General features: G+C 49.4%; 1 protein-coding gene across 4 annotated transcripts in view; it reads right to left on the reverse strand.

The window, feature by feature from the left end:
• The window catches only part of FAM131B (family with sequence similarity 131 member B), a 37,388-nt gene extending 13,111 nt beyond the window's left edge, over positions 1 to 24,277 (reverse strand). The window contains exons 1-3 of one of the 4 annotated variants that reach the window (XM_080391353.1): positions 23,851 to 24,277; positions 3,390 to 3,499; positions 1,898 to 1,933 (exon numbers count right to left, since the gene is read on the reverse strand). In XM_080391353.1, the coding sequence (XP_080247479.1) occupies positions 1,898 to 1,933; positions 3,390 to 3,499; positions 23,851 to 24,212 (508 nt within the window). In that variant the 5' untranslated portion in view covers positions 24,213 to 24,277. Of the gene's footprint in view, positions 1 to 1,896; positions 1,934 to 3,389; positions 9,054 to 23,850 lie in introns of all 4 variants that reach the window. The other 3 variants (XM_080391352.1, XM_080391354.1, XM_080391355.1) reach the window with 3 other exon arrangements.
• Between the last annotated feature and the right edge of the window lie 1,566 nt (positions 24,278 to 25,843).

A 25,843-nucleotide genomic window follows, 5' to 3' on the forward strand; every position in this document is an offset into this window, starting at 1 on the left:
GTCCCTCAAGATGAATCCATCAGGCTTCTTCAGAGAGGCCAGGCACTGCATATGGGACTTGGTTTTCACAAGGGCTAAACAAGCATTGCTTCTGCTCTCCATTTTCAACCTTTTGATTTCAATCAAGTCCAGCATGTTTCAAACACAAAGATACTGAAAAGTAGTGACCGTGACACTGAAATTTTCAAATTTCAAATCCTGACATGAAGCAAGCATTTGGTCATAGGCACAAACCTCACAAAAGGTAAGCGGAGCATAACTGGGTACTCAAATAGTTGGAGGCAAAGGCAGGCTTTGTAAAGAGTGTGAGCTGCACACAAACCCCGGTCAGCTGCCAAAATGTGAGAGACGAGTTTGCCTGGAAGTGGAGTGAAAATGCAGCAGCTCAGGCACCCTGTAGCTTTGGAGCGAGGAACGTGCAAGTAACGTGTGAGCTGGAGAAATCAGAAAGCAGGGGAAGAACAGTGAAAAGTGAGAAGGCAGCCCTTGCCCCACGGTGCCTCGCCGTTGGTGACGAAGCTGGCTGCAGAACCCCACCTGCGCCCCACCAGCCTCTGGCCCCCCAGTGCCCGCCGGGTCCTTTCCAGCCAGCCCAGGGGCTGCGCGGTGAGCCGCCCCGGGGGAACGGCAGGGAACCTCCACCGCCCCAAGGCTGCAGAGCAATGGCAGGAGGGCAGGAGTGAACGGGACAGGAAGGGCATTCATGAGCCTGCTTTGATACCAAAGATCTATGGAACTACACCGAGAAAGAGGAAGAGCTGCATTGTGGAAGAGCTCCATGGATTCAGAATGGGTTGGAAAATGGGAAACTGCAAGTAAGGAAACTGTCTTCTACCATCTTGAAGGAAACATGACCTTGCGTATCTGGCTTTCAGCTAGACAGAGGTGCAGTGAGGAAAAAAAGTGACGTATTTCTTCCACGTGGTCGCTGCATGCACCGTTACTTTCCTGCACAAGTTGTTTCTTTAACTGAGCCAAGGCAAAAGATCCCAAGCTGCCAGTGCCACAATGAAAGATGTCAGTAGGGAGAGGGATAGTTAAAAATGTAAGTCCCCTTGATGTTCAGCATCCCAAGAGCTTTCAAACCACAGAGAACCAGCAAATTACAGCCATTGAAAAGTTCTGAAAGTATCTGGAATTTGAAAATACTTATACTACCAAAAGCAGAGCATCTAATCCTGCCTTTCCAAGTGTACAGCACTATCAAACTGATTTATGTGAACACATTTTTTAAGCCTCCAGAGAGAAAAAAAAAAGTTTGGTAGCACCAATATGCATTATTTCCTTTTCAGGATGCTAGTTTTGCATTAGTGAAAAAGAAAGAAAGAAAACCATATTTTTTCATGGCGTCAGTATTAAGAGCAAAGGGAACACATGTTATTAAAATGTTTGTTTGTTTCTTCTTTCATTTGCTAACTAAAGTAAACGGGTGCCAACCATCTCCTCCAGAGAACATTAAGGATTCTTTTACTTCTGTATGTAACGGCAAAGAAGGGATACATTTCTCTCAGACTTCTGGAGAAGATCAAATGATGCTCTAATCAAAGAATACTGATTTTTTAAACATGCTGGACAGACACCTCTTTTACCTAGCAGTGATATCTCAAAAAATAGAAACCTCAAAAGTAGAACACATGAAGTGACATGCATTTGTCCCAAAGAGGACAATGACAATTTAATAGCCACCTGCAGATCTAAATACCTGCCAGACAGCAAAAGACCCAGAGGCAAACGAAAATTCATCACCATCCCCTGAATTGTAGACAAGTCCCAGAATTTCAGTGGCAGTAAAGGCTTCCAGTCACATTTCCATTCTGGTATCCACTGCACCCACTGGCAGACAAATCCTGGTCTTCCTATGACTAGAAATTTGAACAGTGGTGTGGAGCATACTCACATTGATACCATCCCAGGAGAAATCCGTCCGTGTTTGCTAAAGAAAGCAAGGAACGAGATCGTATTAGTGCAACAAACAGGCTGCAAACAGCCCTGCATCTCCATCGCCACAATCAACAGCCACTACCTTATCTGATTACGTGAAAAAAGAGTTGTGTCTTTCAAGTTGGTTTCATTCCCTGCTGTTGGTTCTGGCGTCTGTAGGTATCACGGTGCCTGCAGGTACCCAACAGGATGACACAGGGAGCCAGAGAGAAGCAAGCACCTTTCCTTAGAGGTCCCTTGCTATAGGGCGCAGGGCTGGCACCCCTGCGCAGGTGCTGCATGGCTTGGAGGCAAACAGAAGGAGGAGCTACACCACCTATGTATTTTGAGTATAATACAGCCAGTTACAAAATTATTTTCTGTTGAAATTATTTCCTCTTGTAGCTTTTCAGTTTGTCCATTCTGACCCACTTTCCCCTCACAAGCTAGAGCCGTTTCCCACACTGGCCACTACAGCACCAGCTCCCAGTGCCTTTCCTTCAGCCACCAGGACTCAGGTCGCAGCATCATGGTTTGGGGGATGCGGACATCCAGGGAAATTCAGATGAATCTCTTACACCTATGGGATCCACTCACATAAACCAAAATGTTCACTGAGGCATAGCGTACGCTCATTGACTTTCAGATCCACATTTGATTTAACTGCATTTTCCATACAAGGTCAGGCCCCACAATTTCTGCCAGGATTCCATGAACCTCCAAGTCTCTTGAAGTTATGTTCCAAGCCAACAAGGTATAATAAGGAAATGAAAATACCTATACATTAGCATTTTGTAAGGTTTTGCAAATGGGATGTTGTTGGGTAATGTAATTTGTGAGCATTATTTGTGATTCCTCAAATATTATGTGTTTAAAAGATCTGTGATCTTTTTATTACTTGTGACTGCATACCCTGAACCTTACAGAGCTGAAAATGCAGGTATCTAAGATTGCAGAAGCCACAATAATTCAGAACAGCAAACGAACCAGCCCTCGAGATACTGCATGGTAAATCAATCGGCAGTGAGTTCCTAATGAATGCATCCCTAAAGACCAAAATGGAGACAAATGTGTTTCTTCAAAAGATTTTATGGCTGTGCTGCAGAAGACGGGACAGACACGCTGCCGGACATTTCAATGAATCCATTATTAAGGCATGCAGATCTACACGCTTGTCAGAACTGCCACATTTTTTCCCACGTTCTGTGCCATTCCAGTCATGAGTGGTTAAAAGCACTTTCATTTGCAAAATCTTACTCACTGTGGATATTTCGAAGGGAATGATTCAACTCTGCTCAGTGCAAGCCAGACTGCACAGATACGAAGCTCTGAAGCTCTGCCCCTCAGGTGTGCACCGGCACTCCGGTCCCCTCCCAGCTGATGCCTCAGGGATGCACAACACCCATTTTCTGGGCAGAACTGAAACTTTCTGATCCCCCTGGGTAAGTGGCTCTGGGACAGGCACTCACCTCGGTGGAAGGTCGATGGAAGCTGCTGCCGTGCAGTGAACTGGTGCTGTCCATATTGATTTGGTCCACATCTTTCAGTCCTTTCCAGTCCACTGCGATCACCTCGTTTCCTGTGGGAACACATCTAGTCAGGCTTTTGAACGTTACCACAACTTGTCCTAGCAGTCTCAAGCCAACTCAGCTCAGCACACAGGAGAATTGCTGAGTTTAAGGCCACAAAAGCCTTAAATCAGACCTTCCAATTTTAATCAGACCACTTGCACATTATCAGCTATTATATTTCACACACTTTTCTCCATATTAAGACCAGTCATTTGAGTTTTTCTCAGGCATAATGTATGCTTGGCTAAATGACAGCTCCCCAGACAAAAAAAGCATCTAGTCATGATGTGTGACTGAGAAAGTACCAATTCTTTTGATATCCTGTTCCAATATTAAACCATCATCACTTTAAAAGGCATTTCTCCTTTATAATTTGAATCGGTCTGACATCAACTTAGAGCTGCTGCTGCCCTTGCTTTGCCGTTCTCAGCAAGATTAAAGACCCTTTTAATACCTGCCATTACATTTCAGGAAAGTTAGACATACACTTGCTTTTCTTCTTGACAAACTAAACAGAGTGAGATCTTTAGGTTTCTTACCATACAGCATCTTTCCAGTCCTCTTAATAAATCTGCCTCTTTAAAAGACATCTCAAATTTTTCGGTTCTTCAAAATGTGGACATAAAAGCATACACAGTAATATATGTACAACTAAAACTAGTTGCTTGTGACTCCCCTTGACATTAACCCATTGTGGCGCAACCTCACAGCAGATCCCAACATCCAGCCATTGTCCCCTCAGGCCAGGGTGCACTTTGCGCAGCTCTCCAGGACAGTCCCCTGCACAAAAGCAGAGCCTGTGCCCTTTGATTTTAGATGCATTTTAATACAACTTAAAGGATCAAGTAAAATTAAATATTAACTACATAAAATAGAAATTATAATATTGAATGAATAAAGATAAAGAATGGTATCATTAAATAAGATCAAATTGCAATAAAAGTGAGGCTAAACACAAAGCAGCACCCGTTAAACAGCTGGCCACGCACCCAGGGCCGCTCTGCCCAGCCAGGACGCACTGTGCCTGCAGCCTCCGTCCCACCCTCAAACTCTGCTGCAAGCTATTTGCTCCCATGTCACGGAGAAAAGATCGTACTGTGTTTGAACCTGAGCCTTTTAGAACCTGGCAAGAAATACAGCTCCTGAAATGATCATCTGTTCCTGGGATCAATTCAGCAATATCTAGTCTATTTGCAACACATGCCATTGAATGTGAATGGTTCTATTTTCGTTGGCTTTTAGCTTTTTATTTACTCTTTATAGCAAATTTCTCCTTCAGAGACATATGCAACCCCCCTTGCTCGTTCTAGCAGCTCTGGCACGTTGACACTGGCTCACCACTGCGCTTCCCCGGTAGGAATCTTCTACCAGGCAAGAGATGCTGTACTCCACCCTGCACAGGCTGCAGGAGCTACCTAGGCACTTACAGGTGGGAAGCCTGAGGCACCCCTCAGCTAGAATTCAAAATGCAAAAAAGTAATTTGGTCCCTTAAAAATGCTAAACACGGTGAGATGAAAACCACCAGAAAGCAATCTCTATTTGAGTTGCACTCTACCACACCTTCACACCCACAGCTTTCTGCTGCGCAAGATCTCCCTTTCTGAAAGAGCCAAGGCATATCCTCCCCTTCACACCTGAAGCATGTTTCTGTTCATCAGGATAATTAGAACCAAGTGCTTTAATAGCATCCCCCATATGCCTTTGACTAAGCTGAGTAAAGCTGCTGTTCTCTGACTTGCAGGGAACTTAAAATAAAAAGGAGATTCCTGCACTGTGTGCTATGGAGGTCAGACACAGCCGGGCTTGGGAGGGGGCAGGCTGTGGCTATGACAAGCACCATGAGGGCCACCTTCCAAGCTCATGGTCTTCTTGACTCATTTGCTTGACAGCCACGTGTGTACATTTGGCTTTACTGAGTTTAGTTATTTATTTCTACTTGTGATTACTACCAACCGCAATCAGCTCCTGAGCTGTAAGTGTAGAGCTGAATTTGCATTAAATTCTGGTCAGATCACTTGGCTCCTGTCTGCAGGCACCCCCCTTTGCAGGGTGTAATTTTAGGTTGTGTGGCAAAAGCTGGGTTGTGTGTCCACCGAGGAGCTCCAGGAGATGACATTAGGAGGGGGAGCCCCAAGGGCACCCTGCCGGGCTGCTTCCCAGCACAGGGGCCAACAGCCCACCAAAGGACGATCTCCAAACACCCAGCGGTACAGTAGCAGGTGGGAACCCAAACTATGGGCTCACAAGAAGGGATACCCTGTCTGGGCACCTTAGGGCTGTCCCTGGAGAGCCACAACCCCAGGGTCCTGGGAAGCCTGTCAAGATCAGTCAGAGGGAGAGGCTTTCAGAAGCAGCTCCATAACCAAGGATGGTGGTTGGTGGCTGCCCAGGGGTATGGAACCCTTCATGGGATGCAGGAAAGGAGCATCTGGGGATTGCATTAGATTCATGTGATGTTCAGGGGAAGAACAATGGCAGGGAAAGGGAGGGATCTAGGTGGTTTGGGGAGAAACAGATGTGACAAAATCGATAAAGGGATAAAAGGGGCTGGTAGGATGTAAATGGGCTGCTGATGGGTACAGCCGTCTGGCCATGCCCTGCCCTTGGTTGTGCAGTCTGCCCTGTCCTCCTGTTACATTCCATTTCTAACCATTTTCTGGCATGAAGGAAGCTTTATTCTGGGTGCATGTGTTTCATGACAGAGGTCCAAGTGCCAGGAACTGGACAAACCAGGTGAAATGAACTGGCGTGAGTGAGGGCATGTGAACGAATGTGCGATCGCAGCCAGAACGAAGGCAAAGTGCTCTGGGTGCCAGGTGCATGCTCGGGGTGAGGCTGCGGGATGAGCTGGCTACCAGAGGGCTTGGGGAGTCCCAGCCAGTTGTCACAGAGCTGGGGAGGGGGGTATCTGTGAGCGAGGGGTCCGCACCAGCAACTGCAGCATGGCTGTGGCTCCGGAGGCTGCTACATCCGTGTGCCAACAGCCCAGGAGACTGGGATCTGGGGGCAGCTGCTGGGTAGCCCTGGGGCAGGAGGGATCCATGCTGCATGTGGTGGATCTCCATCACACCCAACCAGTGGCAGGAGCAGGATGAGGCTGTTGGTGCTGTTTATGTGAGTGCTGAGTCCATCTGTGCTGATCTGTGTGACTGGCACGTATGCACGTGTGCATGTGTTGTGCATGTGTGTTTATGTGTTTGCACACCAGGAACACCAGCCGTGCCTGCAGCAGCCTCGCCTCCGTTGTGCTGCCAGATCCAGCCCTGCACATCAGGGTGCCCAGGGGAGTGCACCAGTGTCTCCCAGCAGGTCCGGGGACATCACTGCTCCCGGGCCTCGGCATCCCATCCTGTCAGGGCCAGCCTGGATGGGAACCCCGCTCCCTCTGGCCAGGGAGTACCGCTCAGCTAGCCCACCCTGAGCAAACGCTTCCTTTATCCTGCATAAAGCCCAGGCACCTCTACCTTCTACCCAGCCGTCGTGGTTTAACCCCAGACGGCAACTAAGCACCACACAGCTGCTTGCTTGCTCCCCCCGCAGCAGTATGGGGGCAAGGACTGGGAAGAGGGTAAAAGTCAAGGGATGAGATAAGAACAATTTAATAATTTAAGTAAAATGAAATAATAATAACAACAAAACTAGAAACAATAGCAATTATAATGAAAAGGAGAGAGAAGTGGGGAGAAATAAAATCCAAAGGGAAAGGGGGAAAAAACCCAAGTGACACCCAATAGAATTCTCAACACTGATGCTGACAACTGCTGAGCGGTGCCCAGCCGGTCCCCAAGCAGTGATCCACCAGCCCACACCAACCCCCCCCAGTTCATATACCGAGCGTGGTGCTCTATGGTATGGAATATCCCTCTGGCCAGCTGAGGTCAGCCCTGGCTGTGCCCCCCGCAGCTTCTTGTGCCCCCAGCCTGCTGGCTGGCAGGGCCTGAGGAGCTGAGAAGCCCTTGAGTTGGTATAACCACCACTGAGCCACAGCCACAACCAGCCGCGGGCTGCCAGCACCGCTCTCAGCCGAACCCAAAGCACGGCACCGCACCAGCTGCTGGGGAGGAAATCACCGTCCCAGCCGACACCAGGACACCAACTTTTGACTATCTTCCCCACCCCCACCCCACCCCCATTTGACAGGAGTTTCTTTTATTTCAATTTTGCTCCGTAAAGCTGCGGCTGCCAGCGCTGCCCCATGGCACCAGCAGTGTGAGCTGGGCAAAGCCAGAGGAGCTCTGGGGGCGCTGGATGGAGCGAGCAGGGCAGAGCCGTGGTGGGCGCCCTGCTGAGCTGCCGGCTCCTAGCGTGGCCCGAGACCTCTTGGATTTGGGGTCCAAGCAAACCTGCTAGGGCTAGAAATATCCAACTGTTGGTCCAGGGGTGTCACCTGTAAGATTTGGCTGTGGCTTAGAATCAAATACCTCTGTATCGGGTCTCCCTTGAACAGGGAAGGGGTAAAGGGGAGGAGGAAGGAGCACTGCCAGCAGAGCACATCTAGAGAGGGCAGGTACAGGACGGAGTGAAGGTGATCGGGGTGAGCCGAGGGATCAACAGAGCTTGGCGGGACAATAAAACTGGAGCTAAGAGCAGAGCAGGAGCCTCTCCCTGCCCCTTCCCTCCACGCTAGCAGGGAAGGGCTGGGGCACTCCTGCCACAGAGCCCATCCAGACAGTGATGCCGGGGAGATGCCACCTCTCCAGCGCAGAAGGCAGCTGCGCAGCAGCCATTAGTGCAGGTAGCAGTGTCGTGCATTGCTTCATCTCCATTTACCCCAGGGTCTTTTTGCTGTGCTCTCCACTGTTTCTGAACACGGTGCTGCGGCCCCGCTGCACGCCACCCTGGCACACGGAGCAAAGCAGGCTGCAGCCCTGCTCGGCCAAGGCGCTGCCGAGACCCCCCCACCAAAGAGAGAGACCAGCCCCGTGGTGCTGGCTCTCAGCACACGAGATGTGACAGCCCCAAAGGCTGGCAAGTGACCGCCAGCCTCTGCTCTCACTCCTGCTGGCCCACTGGCAGCTCCCACCAAGCGTTAGTCTGTGGAAAATATTCATGTCATTCTGGCAGATGGGGCATCAAATAGTTGAAGGACATTAACATCAATTATTTGTCTCAAAGTCCACACCTGTTCCATAATAGTAGAACTAAAGGCTGATAAAAACGTACTTATTACTGTTTTTCTCCAGTTGCAATATCTCATCTATGTAGACAAGGCAAAAGCGTGAGCAATATGTGCTCTTGCATGCACGACAGTCATAAAGACTGCATAATTACTGACGATTCTTAGTCTAAACAGTTTTGCAGATGCTAAGAAAGAAATACACTGCAAGAAAATAACTCTTTAATATCTGTTAAATGCTTTTAAATGCAGTACTATCTGCTGAAGAGTTACAACATCACACGCTGCGGCTGAGAAGCAGCTCTCTGGGTTCCGAGTGGCCCTGGCCCTGCGGCGCTGTTACTGCCCATCCCTGGAAGCTGGGCGCGGGTCAGTGGGCTTCTCTCCTCTGCTAGAAACAGCCAGGGCAATGGCAATGCGCAGGCAGGGAACATCAAGTTCTGCTCTGACAGACGAAAGGAAAGAAACACAGAAAATCAGAAGAAAGTACGGACGGTGAAGTGAGGAAAAAGAAATGGAAAGCAGTACGTTATGTTGTAGCATTGTTCTCATCCAGCCTCTTTCTCCCCTGAATTAGTACGGTGTTTTGCTTTGGTAATGGTATGTTTCTTCTCCCATATGATTTGTTTTCTCTTATCCATCTTCAATTCCAGCTCCTGTTAATCATCGTGACTATTCCATTTGTAACTCTGTCATCAGTCACCTCTTACAGAACAGTATTTGCTCCGCTCCATACAAAGCGGATAAGCATTCTAAAACACGAGTAGGTCACAAAACTGGTTTTAAAATGGGTTTTTGACAAACATGTGCTACTGAATTCCTCATTGAAATGTTCTGAAAGGAGACGACGAAAGTTGAAAGATAGCTGGGTGTCTCATTTCCTTGTCATCATTTCTGTATGGTGTCCATAGAAGGGACATAAAGGGGTTTTGTTTCCATTGAACTTTTTAAAGATTTCTTGATTTAAAAAAAATAAAAAATATTTGTTTTGGAGTTTTTTTAACATCATCAGATTTATCCTTGCTCTGGAAGACTCAGTAGATGACTGAAGAACAAGTAGGAAGCTAATTACATCAAGCAATGAGATAAAACTCAAGCAGCTGAAATACATAAATACATTAAGCCACACTGCAGATCATGGTTGCTTTGTATTTTTAACACAAATTCGATAAAAAAAACCTCTGACAAACACTCATCAGAAAAAGATGTCTCCATCACAACTGAAGTGATGTTCCAACTGAAGTCTTCTACACCTCTGAGGGAAAAATATCATCCCTCTTTCTGTTACAATACTGTTGAGGTAAAACCCAAGACTCATTTTTAAGTCGGGCCTTTCTAAATAATAAAGATGAAAAACACTTCAAGAGGAAAAAAGATGGAGGAAAGAGAATACCCTTTTCCCTGCCTTTTTTTTTTTGTTGTTGTTTTGAGGGGTTTTGTTTGTTGAGCACTGTAACTTTGGACTCTCAGTTATTAGAAAATGTGTGTACTAAGCATTCCCAAGCAATATGGAATATTGCCAAGAAATAATGACCGTTTTGATGAATGCACTGGGAAAATCCAAGAAGCCTTCTGGATGTCTGTACCCCACCTTGCTGATTTAATGTTACTATTTTTTTCCTGTTTCAGTAGCTCATTTATTTTGCCATATACTTTATCATGGAAACACAGAATTTCTTTGTTGGACATATTTTAATTTTCTTTGCATTTCTGTGATCATCAGAAATCTGCCTTGTTTTGAATTACTTATTACTTAAGCTAAACAAGTCCATCCTCCTTGGGCTTCCTCTTGACATTTTTCTCAATTTCTATTACCACTGTGTATTTGTTGACATCATATTTGGTACCTGTGCCTGTATTTTGTTCATTTAACAAGATACATGCTTGAATCAGGCATCTACATCTATGCAGAAGCGTCTAATAATCTATTTTGTTGTAACTTTTGGGCTGGATGCTAGCCATCATCTCTGATTTGTCTTCTCTAATTTGTTCCACACTAAGAAGACAAACACAGTTTTAGAGTCTTAAATTCTGCTTTTTCCTTTGTGACATAACGCTGGTGAAGATGTACACCATCCGCCAAACATGTATTTGTGTTGATTGCTTTCTGATGTGCCATGCCAATTAACGTGAGAAGAAACATATTAATTAAACAGTGAATTCGCAGCACCACTATTATCCACTGTTAGCAAACTTTCTTCTGGTTCTCAACTTTTACTTTCCAGCAGGGAGTAGGAACATTATCATTCGGTATTGGTAGCCAATGCTAATGTTGGTAAAGACCAATATTTAGAGTAAATGGTTCAATTATTCTTTTCCATTCCTTTCTTTTCCCTGAAAAGAAAACAACAATTATAATTGCAGTAATTATGATCAGTCTTTAAATTGTTCTTTCCCTAATATCAATTTTCATGATACTTGTGGGAGTGTAGTATCTTTGTCAAACACAACATCATTGTGTCCTGCCAAATGTGGTGGAAATGGAAGCAGCTGAAGCTCCAGGGAAGGACTGATGGACGGATAGCATCTCCACAGAAACACCTCCCTGCCTGCACACTTTACAGAGCCAAAGCCAGCCAAGAGGCCAACGTCAAGGAAAGGAATGAATCTCTACCAGGAGAACTGTCTCTGAGGTGAACATCAGATGGAAGCACTGAAATCCTCCCGGGTAAAGCTGCGAAGTCCACCAGCCTGAGTCACTCACATAGCTGTGTAAGTATTCCAGCTTGTACTGCGTAAGGAAACACAGAAAGGAGCTGCTGTTGGCACCTACCAACAGAACCACCTGTGGAAGGCGAACAGAAAAAAGTCTGTTTTCCTGGATGGAGAGGGCTGAGCAGGCTGGTGCTCATCCAGGCACAGAAATGTCTTGGTCGCCACAAAAGAGAGATGTCTGAAATCTCTGATCAACAATGAAAACACCTACAGCTCTGAGATGTCTGTAAGATTAGGAATCAGAAGGGCAGTTCACCAGGTCTTTCCTTTGGATTTGGGTACTCTACATTTTTTTCCGGACCATTCTGCCTCTTTCTGAAGGTAGGTCCCTTTTTAGAGCTGCTTAGGAAATAGAATTAATGAACAAAGCTCCAACACCAACATTTTTCTTCTTGACTGGTAACATTTTCAAACCAATACTAAAGGCTACTGCGGAGCGTGCCCTTGCCACCAAAAGAAGCTGAGCAGAGCGCCCGACATCAGACACAGGCAGCTCTGCTCTGAGCATTTAAGCTAAGGAGGTACCGCAAAACAAAACACATCCAATTAACACAATTTATAAAAAAAATCTCAAAGCCCTGTCTCATCTGCAGAACAAGCATCAGCCAGCAGAAACAGCGGGACGGGTTTATCCTCATTCTTCGCTGCTTCTCTGAAGTGCAGAGAATGTGTCCCCAGGGGCCATGGTCAGCATAGCCAGTATGACAACGACAGCAATGTGAACCAAGGTAGCAGCCTTTTTTTCCTGGCCTACAGCCAACATTACAGAAGTAATATGCAGCAGTTGCTCTCCATATGTATTTAAATTTTAATCTCTGTGGCCAGCATGTCACATGGGCACTGTCCTAGAGCATAAGAATACCTGGAGTTGTGACATCAACGTCCCACAGCTTCATCTCTACCAGTGGGGAAGAAGAACCATCCCGAATACTCCTCAACTGGCAGATCCCAACACCCCTTTCTCATCCCAGGGATGCCCTTGGCCCCTCTCTGCGGGGTGGGCAGCACCACTGCCAGGGTGATGTCCACAGGCCAAGGCAAGACTCCATGGCTGTGCCTTTGGGCTCGCTACCATTCAGAGGGAGAAGCAGAACAAGAGCCTGCAGGAAGCACCAGCACCTGGGGGCAGTGGCAGCCCAGCAGTTCCAGGCTCCACGCTGCTAACCTGTCCCCCCTCAGCTGTGGGGTGTCACTCTGGCAGCCCCAGAGTACATACAGCCAGATGGCTACATCCTTCTCCACCGCAGCCATCGCACCTGGGCACAGTCCCCATCAAGCATCTGGCTCAGGAACAGCAGCAACAGTCAGCGCCAGCCGGGAGGCAGAGACTGCCGCCTCCCTCCTCCAAACACAAAGCGTGGGAGTCTCCAGAGGCAGCGATGCCCTAGGGCATGGCAATGGCCTCCAAGTCACGGTAGGTTTTCTTCCAGACAACACAAGGCACTCCATGGGAGGCAAAGGGTAAAAGGCTCTTGGTGAGGGGCTCTTCATTCTCCTCAAGCCCCTCCAGGTGCTGGGTGTAGAGGTGACACAAACTTCTGTCTCACCCCTCTTCTTCCCACTGCTGCTCTCCTCATTATCATGCCCTTGTTTGCCCTGAAGAAGCTGGTATTTCCCAGCTGTACGGCTGCAGAGGACAACTACCTCAGCCCATGAGATCCCAGCCAGACGGTGGGGCAGGATGCAGCACGGAGAGCTGCAGAGTCCTTTATCATTCAACAGCAGGAATCTTCTTGTATACCCACAGTTCCTCAAGGGATAATCAGGGCTTCCCTTGCTGGGCCTGGGACACTTCTGAATTGACCGCTTTCTAGCCCAGGGTCATCAGTCCTCCAAACAGTGAAGGATGGAAGTGGTCACAACACGAGCAGATGCCCACCCCACCTGGGGGACACCACACTGGGAGGAAAAGGGAAAAATTGTTACCTCTCCTGCCTCCTTCCTCCATGCATCTCCTTTGGAGACCCAAACCCTTGTCTTGTGGGCAGATGGAGAGCACACTAGTGGGCCAAACATCTCCCATCCCTTGAGGGAAGACAGAACTCCTCCACACCCCCAGAGACGGCCACTTCAAGCCATGGCTGGACCCTCAAAGACGGCCAAGAGGGCAGGGCTGGCCTCAGCTGGCGAGGAAGAATGAGATCATTGCAGTCTTCCTCTGGGAAGGCCCAAGCCATGAGACCTCAGAACGGTCCACCCATCTCTGCACCTTTGGTCGCTGCGGTCAGCGCTGAATTTGAGATCCTTGGCCAGTGGGGGGATGGCCCCTGTCTTTGACAAGACTGACCAGCCTCCAAGGGAAAGTCCTGGACTCTGGATGGTCTCTTCTGGTTCAGACAGTCCAGCCCGGATTGTGCCTTCCCCCACCACCTCCGAGAGGTCTATCATTCTACACCAGTGACACAAGAGGTCCCTTGCAAGACTGCCTTGAACTACTGGTGTTTTACAAGCCTCTCCTCAGAACCTAGAAGCTCTCTGGAGTAATCAAGTCCCTCACGATGACCGACAAGGGGGAGTCTCCCTGTTGAGCCCCAGCTGTACAGAACTCACCCCCAAGCGCAGGCAGAAACCTCATCGCTGCAGCATCACTAAAACTGGGGACCCCGGGGTCTACAGCCAGCGAGTCTGGCCAACCCCATGCTGTTTGCCTGGTGTACAGCATAGAACACTCACATTATACCCCCATCTCCTACCTCAGGTGAGTCCCACAGGAGGGTAGTCCCCCCCCAACACCTGGCTCCATGGAGATACCTCTCCATGACCTGTCAAAATCACAAATGACCTCAGTAAGCCCTGAGCAATGCCACGAGCTCCCTTGAAAACACCTCTGCATATCCATGTGTCAACTGCTCGACCTCCTCCCCCTTACACCCAATTACAACACATGGTTGTAGGACCACTCATCAGGAGAAGACGAGGTATCCTGGTGGCCAGTTTCTACTCCAAGCTAATTCCATGGACCATGAGGAACATCAGCTGGAAAAATCCTCCGTCAAGCAGAAGGCCCAAGTTTGCTCACGGGACTCCCCGACTCACGTTTCTTACGCAATGGGAGTGAGACTGGTGCCTCCGTACATCAAGCCTGCCAGTCTCCTGGCTCCTCCAGAGCTTGTTATCAAGATTCTGGCTGCACTTCTCACATCTTCACTTGTACAGTTTCCATCCCAAGATCTACTAAATTCTGCGCCCTCCTCATCAGCTTCCCCATTTCTCCCCAAGCTGGCCACCTCCAGCTCCAGGAAGAGGAAAACCCAAGGTACCAGCAACTAGCAGTACTATTTCTGTTCCCTTGTTCTGGGCAGGGCATCACTGGGCAGCGTCTACCAGCCCCTGGACACCATGGAAATGCAGGGGTGTTCTGCTCGCTGTTTCTCTCTGGTGGCTTATTTTCCTGGGCTTAGCCTTAGTCTTCACTCTGCTCTCTTATTTTTTCCTTCTCCTCCACCCACCACCCCACCACCATCTCAGTGACTTGTCTTTTTTTCTCCCTGGTTTCTTTTCTTCACTCTCTTCTTCTTTGGGGGGGAGGTGGGAAAGTAGGTATTTAGTACTTGTTTGGGATGGATATCAGCTTGTCCCCAAAGTGGGAGTTCATGTCTAAGAAAGTGTATAAGAATAGGGGAAACAGTAGTGATATTTTCCCAGAATACTTGTCCTAGCCTGCCACGATTTACACCTCAAGTAGTTCCTGAGACAGAGATGTCGCCTCTGTATTTAGTCATCTTTAAAGGAGTTTTCTTCTATTCATCTGTTCACTTTTTAAACCAAAAAAAATCTTTTAGTACCCACAGAATCCTGTGTCAAGGAGTTCTGCAGCTTAACTCTGCATCGTATGAAGAAGTGCTGGCTTTTGTCTGTTTGAAACTTGCCACTTGCTAGTTCCATTTGATGTATAGGTTTTGTTTTGAAACAGATAATGAAAGTCTTCCCTCCTTATTTTCTCCATGCTGCTCATATCACAGAGGAAATTCATTATTTTATAGATATCCGTCATAACTTCCCCTAATTATCTCTTTTCCATACTTGAGAAATCCCTGTCTATTTAAATGGCTCCTCACACATAAGCCATACCACACTTTTGATTGTCTTTGCTGCCCTTTTCTGAATCTCTTCCAGTTCGATTATGTCCTTTCTGAAACGGGAATGGACAATCAAGGGCAATACATCACATTCAAAACAATGGCAGAGTATGGATTTCTGCACAGTATAATGCTGTTTCTCATTTTATTCTCTATTCTCTTCCTAATTACTAACATTTGATTGGAATTTTTACTGAGAATTAAGCTACTCATTATAACCCCAAGATCTTGCTCTCGCATGGAAATAGTAAACTCGAAACCTCCATCGCTGCAAATGTAACACTAGAATTGCTTTGCCTGTGTGCATCATTTTACATTTATCTACATCAAATTTCACCCATAATTTTAACACCTAGTCATTTGATATTGTGAGATCCTTTTGCAAAGCTCTGCATACAGCTCTTCATTTGCTCCCCCAAATGATGACTGTCATTATCATACTTTGCTACCTCATTATTTACCCCCCTTTTTCATATCATTCATGGATACACACAAACCTGAAAAAAACATTCCTGTGAAAACCATCCATTTCATCTAATCCTTGTTTGTCGTCTTTACCCAGCCACTTAATAATTTCAGGCGCTTCCCTTTGATTCAACAGCAGATTCATGTCTTGAACAGCCCGAGGCAGGTGACCTTTACAGGGGTGCTTTGCAAATCCAAGTAGACCACCGCCACTGGGTCTCCTTTGTCCCTTCTATGACTTACAAGGCATGATATCCTTAACAACAGTAGCGTCAGTGCTTCCTCATTTGTCCATGCATGCACTAATTCTGTTCTTTAAAGTTTATTAGATTGCTGCTAGGCATATCTAGCCTACAGTTTGCCAGATCTCAAAATAATTTTAAAAACTAGCACCACATTAGCTACCTTCCAACCTTCTCATACCAAAGTAATTGGAAGGTGTCACAAATCCTAATCAGCTCTTCAGCTCGTTCAGCCTCAGATTTCTCCAGAAGTCTTGCATGAATACCGTCTGATGACTTGTTACGTGTCTGCCTGCCTGCTCTACAACCTCATTTACTGAGGCTTTGAATTGAAGCTGATCTTCTGTTGCATACCCAACAAGGAAAAGTTCCACAGGATAAAATTCCACAGCTTCCTCTAGAAGGAACAGATACACAATTTTTCTTTGGTTTTTGTTGAGGTTGGGGATGGGGGGGGGGGGGGTCTGCTATGGTCTCTGAGTCCCCTGAAGCCTCTTCAGGAGTAACATCATGCACTAAGGCCTCCTGATCACTGCACAAGGCAGTGAACGGCTCCCAAAGTAAACATTTAACGTGCCAGCCTCCCCATAGGGTTAACCAAGTCCCTGCTGCCACTGCGTTCCCCACCTTCACAGCCTCCTTGATCTTCCTCTGGCCATCACAGACTCCTGCCACCATCCTGGTCAGCCACCCGAAACTGTCAGACGAGTCATCCCTACAGCAGTTTTTCCCATGGGGAATGTCAATCCACATGCCAGCCATTTGGATCAGCAAGCTATTTTCTCCAGTTTAGTCAAGATATTTTGCACTGAAACTTCTCCCATAAGCCATGTCTGATCAGCATCTGTGGGTACAGCCACATCTTCCCAGGATACAGAAACCATCTTTTCTTTAAAATTCTAGTCTGCTCCCAGACTTGAGAACTTGCGTCTGAAACTCACAGAGAAACATCCTGATCATCTAATCTGACCTCATTAAAATAAGAGACGCTAAAAGTATCCCCTTTGTTAATTATACTTTCTGTTGCTGTGCTTGAACTAGATTATTTTTTTAATCTTAGTTTTTATGCATTCAGATGACAGAGGACTCAATATAACTCTTAGTAAATTATTTCCAATAGTTAAGTATTTTTACCATTTGATTTTTTTGCCTCATTTCCAATCTGAATGTATCTGCATTCCCTCCATCACATCTTAACTGTTTTCTGCCAGGTTGAAGAGTCAGATGGTTTTGAGGGTATTTTTCTTCACTCAAACACCTAGAGGCTGTCATCAAGTCACTTCTGGAAGTTTTCATTCACGGTTCCATGTTTATTTTCTGGCCGTTCCTCAGCTTTGCAGTACTCCTCGAAGTGATAATGAAAGAATTAGGCAAAGCAGATGAAAAATAATTTTTTCACAGGTGCCAAACACAGAGAAAAATATAACCTTCTCCCCTCCTGTTCAATATTCAGCTCTTAATAGATCAAAGAGCCACTTCAGCTTCTTCGGCTGCAGCACCACAATAGTAGCTGTTGACCTACCGATCCTCTGCTCAGATATCTATAAGCGTTTGCAGTGTGACTGCTTTCTAGCACAGAGCCCTGGTCCTGTAAATGCTGCTCACACCCTGTCATTAGGTACATGACCTTACCTTTGGATAGACTGAAACACGCTGTCTGTCAAGATTCAGTACCCCAAATGACTCAGATTGTTGCATACCAGTGATTTATCCTTTTCATTTGTATTTTCATTTTTAGCAGTTCTTCCAGTCTTTGTAGATTCTACCAAGTTTATCAGCATTTTAGATTTCCCTCAGGATTTTGAGCAATATGTTAAAATCAGATGGTACTGACAACTGTATTGAGAAACGTGGGATCACACAAGAAACAGAAGCTTTTCAGCAATGATTCTTTGTTACTGTTTTGCTATCTATTGAATGTTGATGCCCTCAAAATGTACCTTATTCATATGTTAGACAAAGAATCATGTGGTACTAAGTTGGTTGCTAACCAATTAGTGGTTTTATCTTTTACAAATATAGTATTCTAGATCAATTCCCATGACTGTAGGCAAAGGCACTTCTATCACAGAAGTATTTGGCTGCAGGGAGTCCCATAAAAGTCGTGAACTGAAGTTAGCTTGGCAGGACCTGTTTTGCATATACCCACTCTGACTGGCATATGTTCTTCTGATATTTTATCAGGAATTTTATCAGACTGACAAAACCAAGTAACGAGGTTAAGTTGGGATAGAGCCCCAGCCTTTCACTTCCAGATCTTCCTCACTATTTCAAGATTTACTGAAACACAAAGCTTTAACTTTTTATCCCACTGCTTAAAAATACTTGAGGGCAAGTAATCTTGAACTGGCTGTTGTTAAGTATCAGTCTAAAATCATGACTGCTTGCTGCTAGAGAGCATGTCCTTATAAAATGAGCTGAAAACTCTTTTTCTCCTACTTCCCCCCCAAGAAAACAGGCCTAAAATATTTATTGATTAGTTCACTTTTTCTGCTTCTATGAACATCAGTCTACAGAAGTCAGACTCCCGGCTCAATCACGTGAATGAAATATTACTCATTACTTCCATTTTTCCATCAGCTACTTTGTAATTTCTCACATAACCATGAACACTGCTGATACCCTTCCCCACGTCTTCTAGTACGGATTCCTTACAAAGCCAGGCTTACGCGACCGTGCTGTTCCTTAGCCCTCTCCCTACAACTTCGAGACCACCAACCTATTTCGGTAACCCTGGCAAGACAGAGGGGGGTCTCTGACATCGTCACTTTGCACATGCCTCACCACAGCCGGCTGCTGGGCTTGGGAGACGGTCTCTGCTCGGATCCCGACCGGCAGAAGTAAGTTCTTACCCCACAGCTCTTGAGTTTTTTGAGAATGGCTCAAAAGAGAGGCCAGCCTGGGAAGAAGTAGCAGTAATGGAGCCAGACCAAGCACCAGGCAGTCTGATCCAGAGGGAGGAGCATCCCTTTGTCCCTCTGCTGCATGTGCCCCCCCCCCCCCCCCCCCCCCGAGCTGAGAGAGGAAAGGGGTACCCGGTGCCCTGCCAGGTGTCCCCATACTCCCTCAGCACGGCGCCTGGTGGTGGCGGGTTCTGCACAGGGATCTGTGCTCCCTGCCCTCCCACCTGTGTGACCCCCAGAAAGTGGATACAGCCCTAATGTCACGACTCAGCTTCCTCCTGCACGACCCTGTCCTCTTCGAGGCTTCTCCCTCTCTTTCCTTCTTTCACCGACTTGCTTCTGTGTCAAAGGTGGAGGAGGAGGAGGGGGACACCGGCCCCCCGAGAGGGCGTATGGGTGCAGACTGGGCATCTCACTTTTTCAGACCAAGCGTGAAGGCTATCCTTTCCATGCCAGATCTCACTCCACACACCTTCAGATCCATGGGGAAACAAGTAAGGAGGAAAATGAAGGGCATGTTCACCGACAGCCCCTGCTGCCTGCCCCCCTGCTGCCAGTCTCCGGTCCTGCTCCCACCCTGCAGAATCTAAAAGGCCTGGATTGGGGGGTGGGGGGGGTGGGGGTGTCTCTGGCTCTATTTCTCCCACCATGGATGCTATGAGCCATTTGTTTAGACTTAGTATGGTGCACACATTGAGAAAGCAACACAGAGAGGATGTACTCCTCCCTCCGACAGCACGCTGACGGCTCCTCGGTGGAGGGGAGCCCAGCACCCCAGCTACGGGCACTGGCAAGCCAGGCCTGAGCCAGGGGCTGCGAAGCGAAGAGCACTGCCTTTGGCATCCTGCACGGCAGGTGACTGACACTGTGCCTGAGCTAAATCACTTCAGCTGTCTCTTGCAAAATTGCCAGACCAAAAAAGCATGGGGAGGACTTCAGCTGACAGTGGGGCTGCCGTGGGGAGGCAGCCTGTGGCACACGGTACCCTCAGGAGTCACAGGGAGGTGGTGGTGGGGAAAGGTACAAGAGCATACTAAGGACATGTAGAAGACCTGGGGTCCTCTGACAGAACAGGACCAAAGTAACAGGTCTAACCTGACTCGGAAAGGCAACTACTCCAGGCTTTAGATCCTGAGCATAGGATCACAGGATAATTCAGGCTGGAAGGTACCTCTTGAGGTCTGAGCTCCTGCTCAGAGCAGAGTCAGCTATGTGGCTAGACCAGGTTGCTCAGGGTTTTATCCAGTCTGGTCTTGAAAACTTCAAGAATGGACACTGCACAGCCTCTGTGGGAAACCCCTTCCAAAGCCTGACATTCCTCATGGTCAAAAAGCTTTTCCTGATACTCAGTGCAAGCACCTCTAGTTTCTCTTCCCCCACACTCCAAAAGTATTACCAGTTTTTAATTTCTTGGAATATATTTCCACCGTTTTATGTCACTTCACAAAACATATTTGCTGCAGGCTTCTGTGCAAAGACAAGAGAGAAATCAGAGGCATCACCAGAAAAACCAGAGCAACCTTGAGCTTTCTATCCATTTTAATCCATTCAAGGAATTAAGAGAGATCCTGCCACACTAGTTAGAACAGCTAGAACTATTAGGAGATGTCTAAGCTGTGGTCAAAGGTACACTTGCAATGCATTCAAGCACCTATGCAGGCCTGAAATCTTACATTTGGCTAACTCAGCTACTGACAGTAATCAAGCTGATCTTTGCATTTAGTTGGCACTCAAATATCTACAAGTTCCCAGCTGGATTTTGCAACCTTAGCTGTCCAGCAGCCTCAGTGAAAACCTCCCTCACGTTCACTGAAGCTGAGTCCCAGCTAGGACGAGAGTCACTCGGCAGCTCCCTCAGAACTACGATGGGCTAACTATCACTGATACACTGACCTGATGTGTAGCTCCAACCAGAGGCAGAAGCCAGCTGCAGTGCTCACTGTGCAACTGCTACCTTACCATTGCACGCACAGCACATGTATGGCATTGAGGCGTGACTGGGTACACCTGTGGAGAAGGCAACTGGGTATCAGTTTCACCTTTTAAGATCACCTTTCTGCTTTTTTCATACCCTAGGAGATCCTAATCTGATCGTTGCCATTGTGATTTCTGATGTCCTCTATAAGACTGAAAGATGTTATATGACTCTTATTTCAATTTTACGCATACGGAGCTGCTCTGCTATGACCCTCTCAATTACTTTTCCCCAGGGAGAAATAACCAGAAAGCTCATATTTAGGAAAGAAAATGTGAAGTTGCACATCACTAAACATGTGCAAACTATGACATCTAACTAGACCATAGTAAAATGTCCCTGCGGGAGATGGAGAAATCATGTGGCTTGCTTAAAACTGGAATGGAAAAAGGCCCGGAGCAAGCTCAGGGCACAATCCTGCACTGGCCCTTGTGTGGTGAATAAACTAAATGTGACTGATTACAAGCTTTCTATCACTAATTAAAACCTCCCAAGTTCCGAGTTCAAAATCTGCCACTTGAAAATTCCAAGGTAAAACCAATACAACTGCACCACCCTCCTATCTCTAGGACCTACCTGGTCTTGGAAAGGCAACACAGAGCCCGTCTATTGAACTGATCCTGCAAAAATCTAACCAGGTGTGCTATACAGCAAGAACACAAAGCTCTACTTGTGCTAGGCTGTTAGTTTCCAAACACATCCTCAAAGCCCAAACCTAACACTTAAAAGCACTCATCCCTCAAAACGGGTCCGAAGGATCCTCCCAGTAACTCCAGCAACGCTGGAGTGAAAAACCTAGGCTGCCAAGTAAGAATCACCCTGACAAACCTCCATAGGTGGGGGAGTCCAAGTAAAACTCAAGGATCCCACCATCACCCAGCCCAGCCTCTAGGGCTTGAAACAGATGAAGTCCCCACTGAAGCAGTACCACTTTCACACAAAGCATCAGGCACTATTACTGCTTTCATATCTGACTCCCATAAAGATCAGAATCACGGATGCGCAATGCCCCGTAACATGCATCTTCATAATACGAGATCAAGAAAAATTCCTCCATTAACTACATAAATAGGTCCCTAACGCCCACTGTGGTCTCACCATCTAGAATGAGCACATATTGCATAACCCAAAAGTCACTACAGTATGGAAAGTCCAGTACCTGTACCATTAAGGTCTGTATTTAGGGAATGCAATCTGCAGACAAAACAAATTTTCAATTATCGCTATTCTAACATTTTAATGCATAGATGCTCTTTTGTATTTTCAACTGTGCCCACATATCCATATGACATTTATAAAGATATATAAATACAGTATTCCCATACAGACAGATATATATATACACAAGAACAGTAATTGCAATAGCTCAGGTTACACAAGGCTTTTTTGAAACACAGATTCCAGGTCACAGATCATAAGAATGCTGCCATGCCCAGGAACAAACACCTGTGTGGGTAAGTACGACAGCTCCACCACATCCTGGAGCGGGGAGTGGATCTCACCAGGTGTGTGCCTGTTCTTTATCTGCTCAGCATTGTGGGAAGAGGGACCAAGAATTGATGCTGCTAGTTTAAACACACATCGATAAAAGGGGTATAGATAATTTGCCAGCTGACAAGATAATAATGCCCTTGGCAGCATGTGGGTGTGGAGGATACGGGAAAGGCAGAGGCAGGAGGCAATACATGCTTTGATATGCTACAGAGACAGATCCAGGTGAGCCCAAAGAATCTTGAAGGAAAACACTGCAGTGATCTTTGCCATGTGGATGTTACAGAAGACATAAGAGATTTCTTAGGTCATGAGGATGTTTGAGACTGGCAAGAGACACAGGCTAGATGTGGGAATAAATCCCAAAGTGGCAACTGGAGTCTGCAGCGTAAAGTTTGCTGCTGCAGGAGTCGACGGTTCCCTGGAAGTGCTCACAAAGGGTCTGCCCCTCCAGCCAAGGAGCGTCACCGCACCGGGCTTCGACACAGCCCCTCGGGTTTGTTTCGGGGAGGTAGTTCAGCCGCCTTGCCCACAGACGTCACAGTGCCTATGTGCCTTGTGGAAGGGCTCAGAGAGCACCGTGCCCTACGAGCCGTGGTTTTCTCTCAGAGGCCTTTTTGAGTGGCTTGAACGACACATCCCCACGTAACTGATGTCCGTGCATGTGTTTTGCATAGAGGAATTTTCCTGTGGGGAGGAAAGTGTGCCACGGGATGCTGGTTTTGCCTGTCAAGACCCGCACTTAGGGACCAAGGGATATCTCTCGGTACCGCATGTGTGTGGGAGGGGGGAGCTGGGTTACACAGCCCAGCGGCCCGGGATCCTCCGCTGTGAAATGTGCGTGGCCCAGCGGGAAGCTGCGATTCCTCCCACCGCGTCCCCTCGCAGCGGCTCTGGGGAGTGAGGGGATCCGGGCTGGCCCCCAGGGATGCTAGCGGCGGGGACGGGAGCCGGACGTGCGGCTCGGGCAGCCCCGGGCAACAACGAACCGCCGCCGGGCGAAGGACGCAGCCGCCGGCCGCCCGCTCCGTTCCCGCTGCCGGCGGCACGCCCCGCACCCACCGCCCGCGCCCCGCTCCGCGCTCATCCACCGCCCGCGACCTTCCCCCGCGAGCACCGCCGTGCCCGGCCCCGGGCGTGCCCCGGCCCCGCTGCCGACACCCAGGCCGGCGGCCGCCCGCCCCGCCGCGGGGGCCGGGGCAGCGGGGGGTGGGCGACGGTGGCGCTCAGCTAATGGCGCTGGTCGGGCCCGGGGCCGGCCGTGAGGGGGCGGCGGGGGACGACCCGCCACCCTCCGTGCCGGTGGCCGTCGTGCCAGTACCCGGGGCGGGGGCCGCGGCCGCCCGAGCATCCTCCCGTGCCAACGCCTTACCCACGGTGCGGGACCCGATGCAGCCCATCACTCCGGCGGGGCTCCGGGGGGAGGCAGCGGCCTCGGCAGCGCGGAGGAGGCGGAGGGAGGCAACGCGGCGGGCGGCTCGCAGCCGGTCCCCTCAGCGGCAGCCGCCGGGCTGGGTCATGGCCAGGTGCGGGCGCAGGGTGCCGCCGCCGGGGCGGCGCGGGCGGGAGGGGACCCGCGGGCCGGGTCTCACCTGCCCCCGCCGCCGCGCTTTGTCCCGCTCCCCTGCGGCTCCGCGGCCGCGGCCCTGCCTCCCCGGGCCCCCGCGCCCGCCCCCGCCTCGGCGGCTGCCGGCGGGGGGCGGCCTCGGATTGGGCCGGCAGCGCCGCTCCCATTGGCTGCCGCTCTCCGCGGCCCGGGGGGCTGGGCCGTGCCGAGCCGAGCCGGACCGTGCCGTGCCGTGCCGTGCCCCGATCCGAGCCGCGCCGTACCGAGCTGGGCCAGGCCGATCCTAGCCGGGCTGAGGCGTGCCGAGCCGTGCCAACCCGGGCCGGACCGCCCGCCCTCGGGGAGCGCGGACCGGGGCGGCGGCGGGCGGGCGCGATGCGGGGCTGCGCGGGGCCCTCCCGGCCGCCGGGGAGCGGAGCGGGGCGGGGGCTGGCGCAGGTGAGCAGCGGGGGGAGCCGGGAGGGGCCCCGGAGGAAGGGGCGCGGGGATGCGGGAGGCCGGGCGGGGATGCGGGCGGTGGGGACGGAGGCGGCCGGGCGGGGATGCAGCGGCCGGCGGTTTCCCGGTAACTACACTTGCCGGCCCGCCTCAGGGCCGGGCAGCCCGCCAGCGGCCGTCTCCCCCGGGGCTCCGTGCCTCGCTCGCTGCCGGCGGGACTGGGGGGCGGCCCGGCCCCGGGAGCAGCCCCGCCGCAGCCCTGCGGGGACTGCGGGCGCCGCCGAGGGGCGGGCGGTGGGACGGCGGCCCCTGCCCGGTTCCTTCCCGGCCCCCTGCCCGGTCCCCGGGCTCGCTGCGGCGCTCCGGAGGCGGGGGCGTCCCCTCCCCCCGGCGCCCTGCAAGCGGTGGAGGATGCAAGCTGAGCCCAGTGGCAGATCGGTGAGACCTTTCCCGCAACCTCCCCGCTGACACGGCAGCGAGGAGGGGGTTCTGCGCATGCAGGAGGTGCAGGGGGTCTGCCCCCTTCGCAGCCCAAATTCCCCCTCACCCAACAGCAGCGGCAACAGGCAGCGCCCCCCACCCCGCTCCGCCACTCCACGGGCTCTCCCCAGCCTGCTCCTTCATCCCCGAAATGCCCGTGGTCTGTCTCCTTCCCTTTGCACTCCCTTCGCCCTCAAAGCCTCACTGATCTCCCCAGCTTCCTTCCACCCATCTCTAGTCACAGCAAATTCGATTTTGCTGGTCGCAAACGAGCCACTTTGCTCTCATCCTTGGGCCTGGGCTTGTGTCTGCAGTGCTGAAAAGTCACGCAAGGCAGCTGAGCAGGCCAGCTGGCAGCAGGGATGGGGAGCAGGTAAGTTGGGTCATTTTCCCGTTCACAACTCACAGTCAGCCTAAGGAGGGGGAAAGAAAAGATTAAAAAGAAAAAGACTTCACATAGAACATATTTTGCCTGACCCTCTGAAACAATAAGCATGAAATCTACCCACACAAAGGCAGTTTACAAACTAAAATTTATGTAGGAAGGACGTGGGCAGAAAAAGAGATAGCAATATCTGAATATATGCAGCCATCGTATCTTTTCCGTTCTTCATGGTATTGAAGGTTCACTAAGCACGGTGAACGTGACACTGCTGAAGGGTGAGAGGCTCTAGTCCCCTCCTGCCCGGGTGCCTGGGGCCAGCGAGGGTCTGCTCTGGTGCTGCACCACCTCGCACTGGGCACAGCACAATAGATCTCTGCTGAGGGTGAAGTTTTCCCGTGGCTAGAATTCTCTCACTGTTTCACTCCTTCTACCTCCCCCATATATTTCCAAACCTATCAGTTTTCATCTAGTCTTTTTGAATGACTCATTAAAGAT

Source organism: Falco punctatus, assembly GCF_963210335.1.
Source record: "Falco punctatus genome assembly, chromosome: 6".
Classification (NCBI taxonomy): domain Eukaryota; kingdom Metazoa; phylum Chordata; class Aves; order Falconiformes; family Falconidae; genus Falco; species Falco punctatus.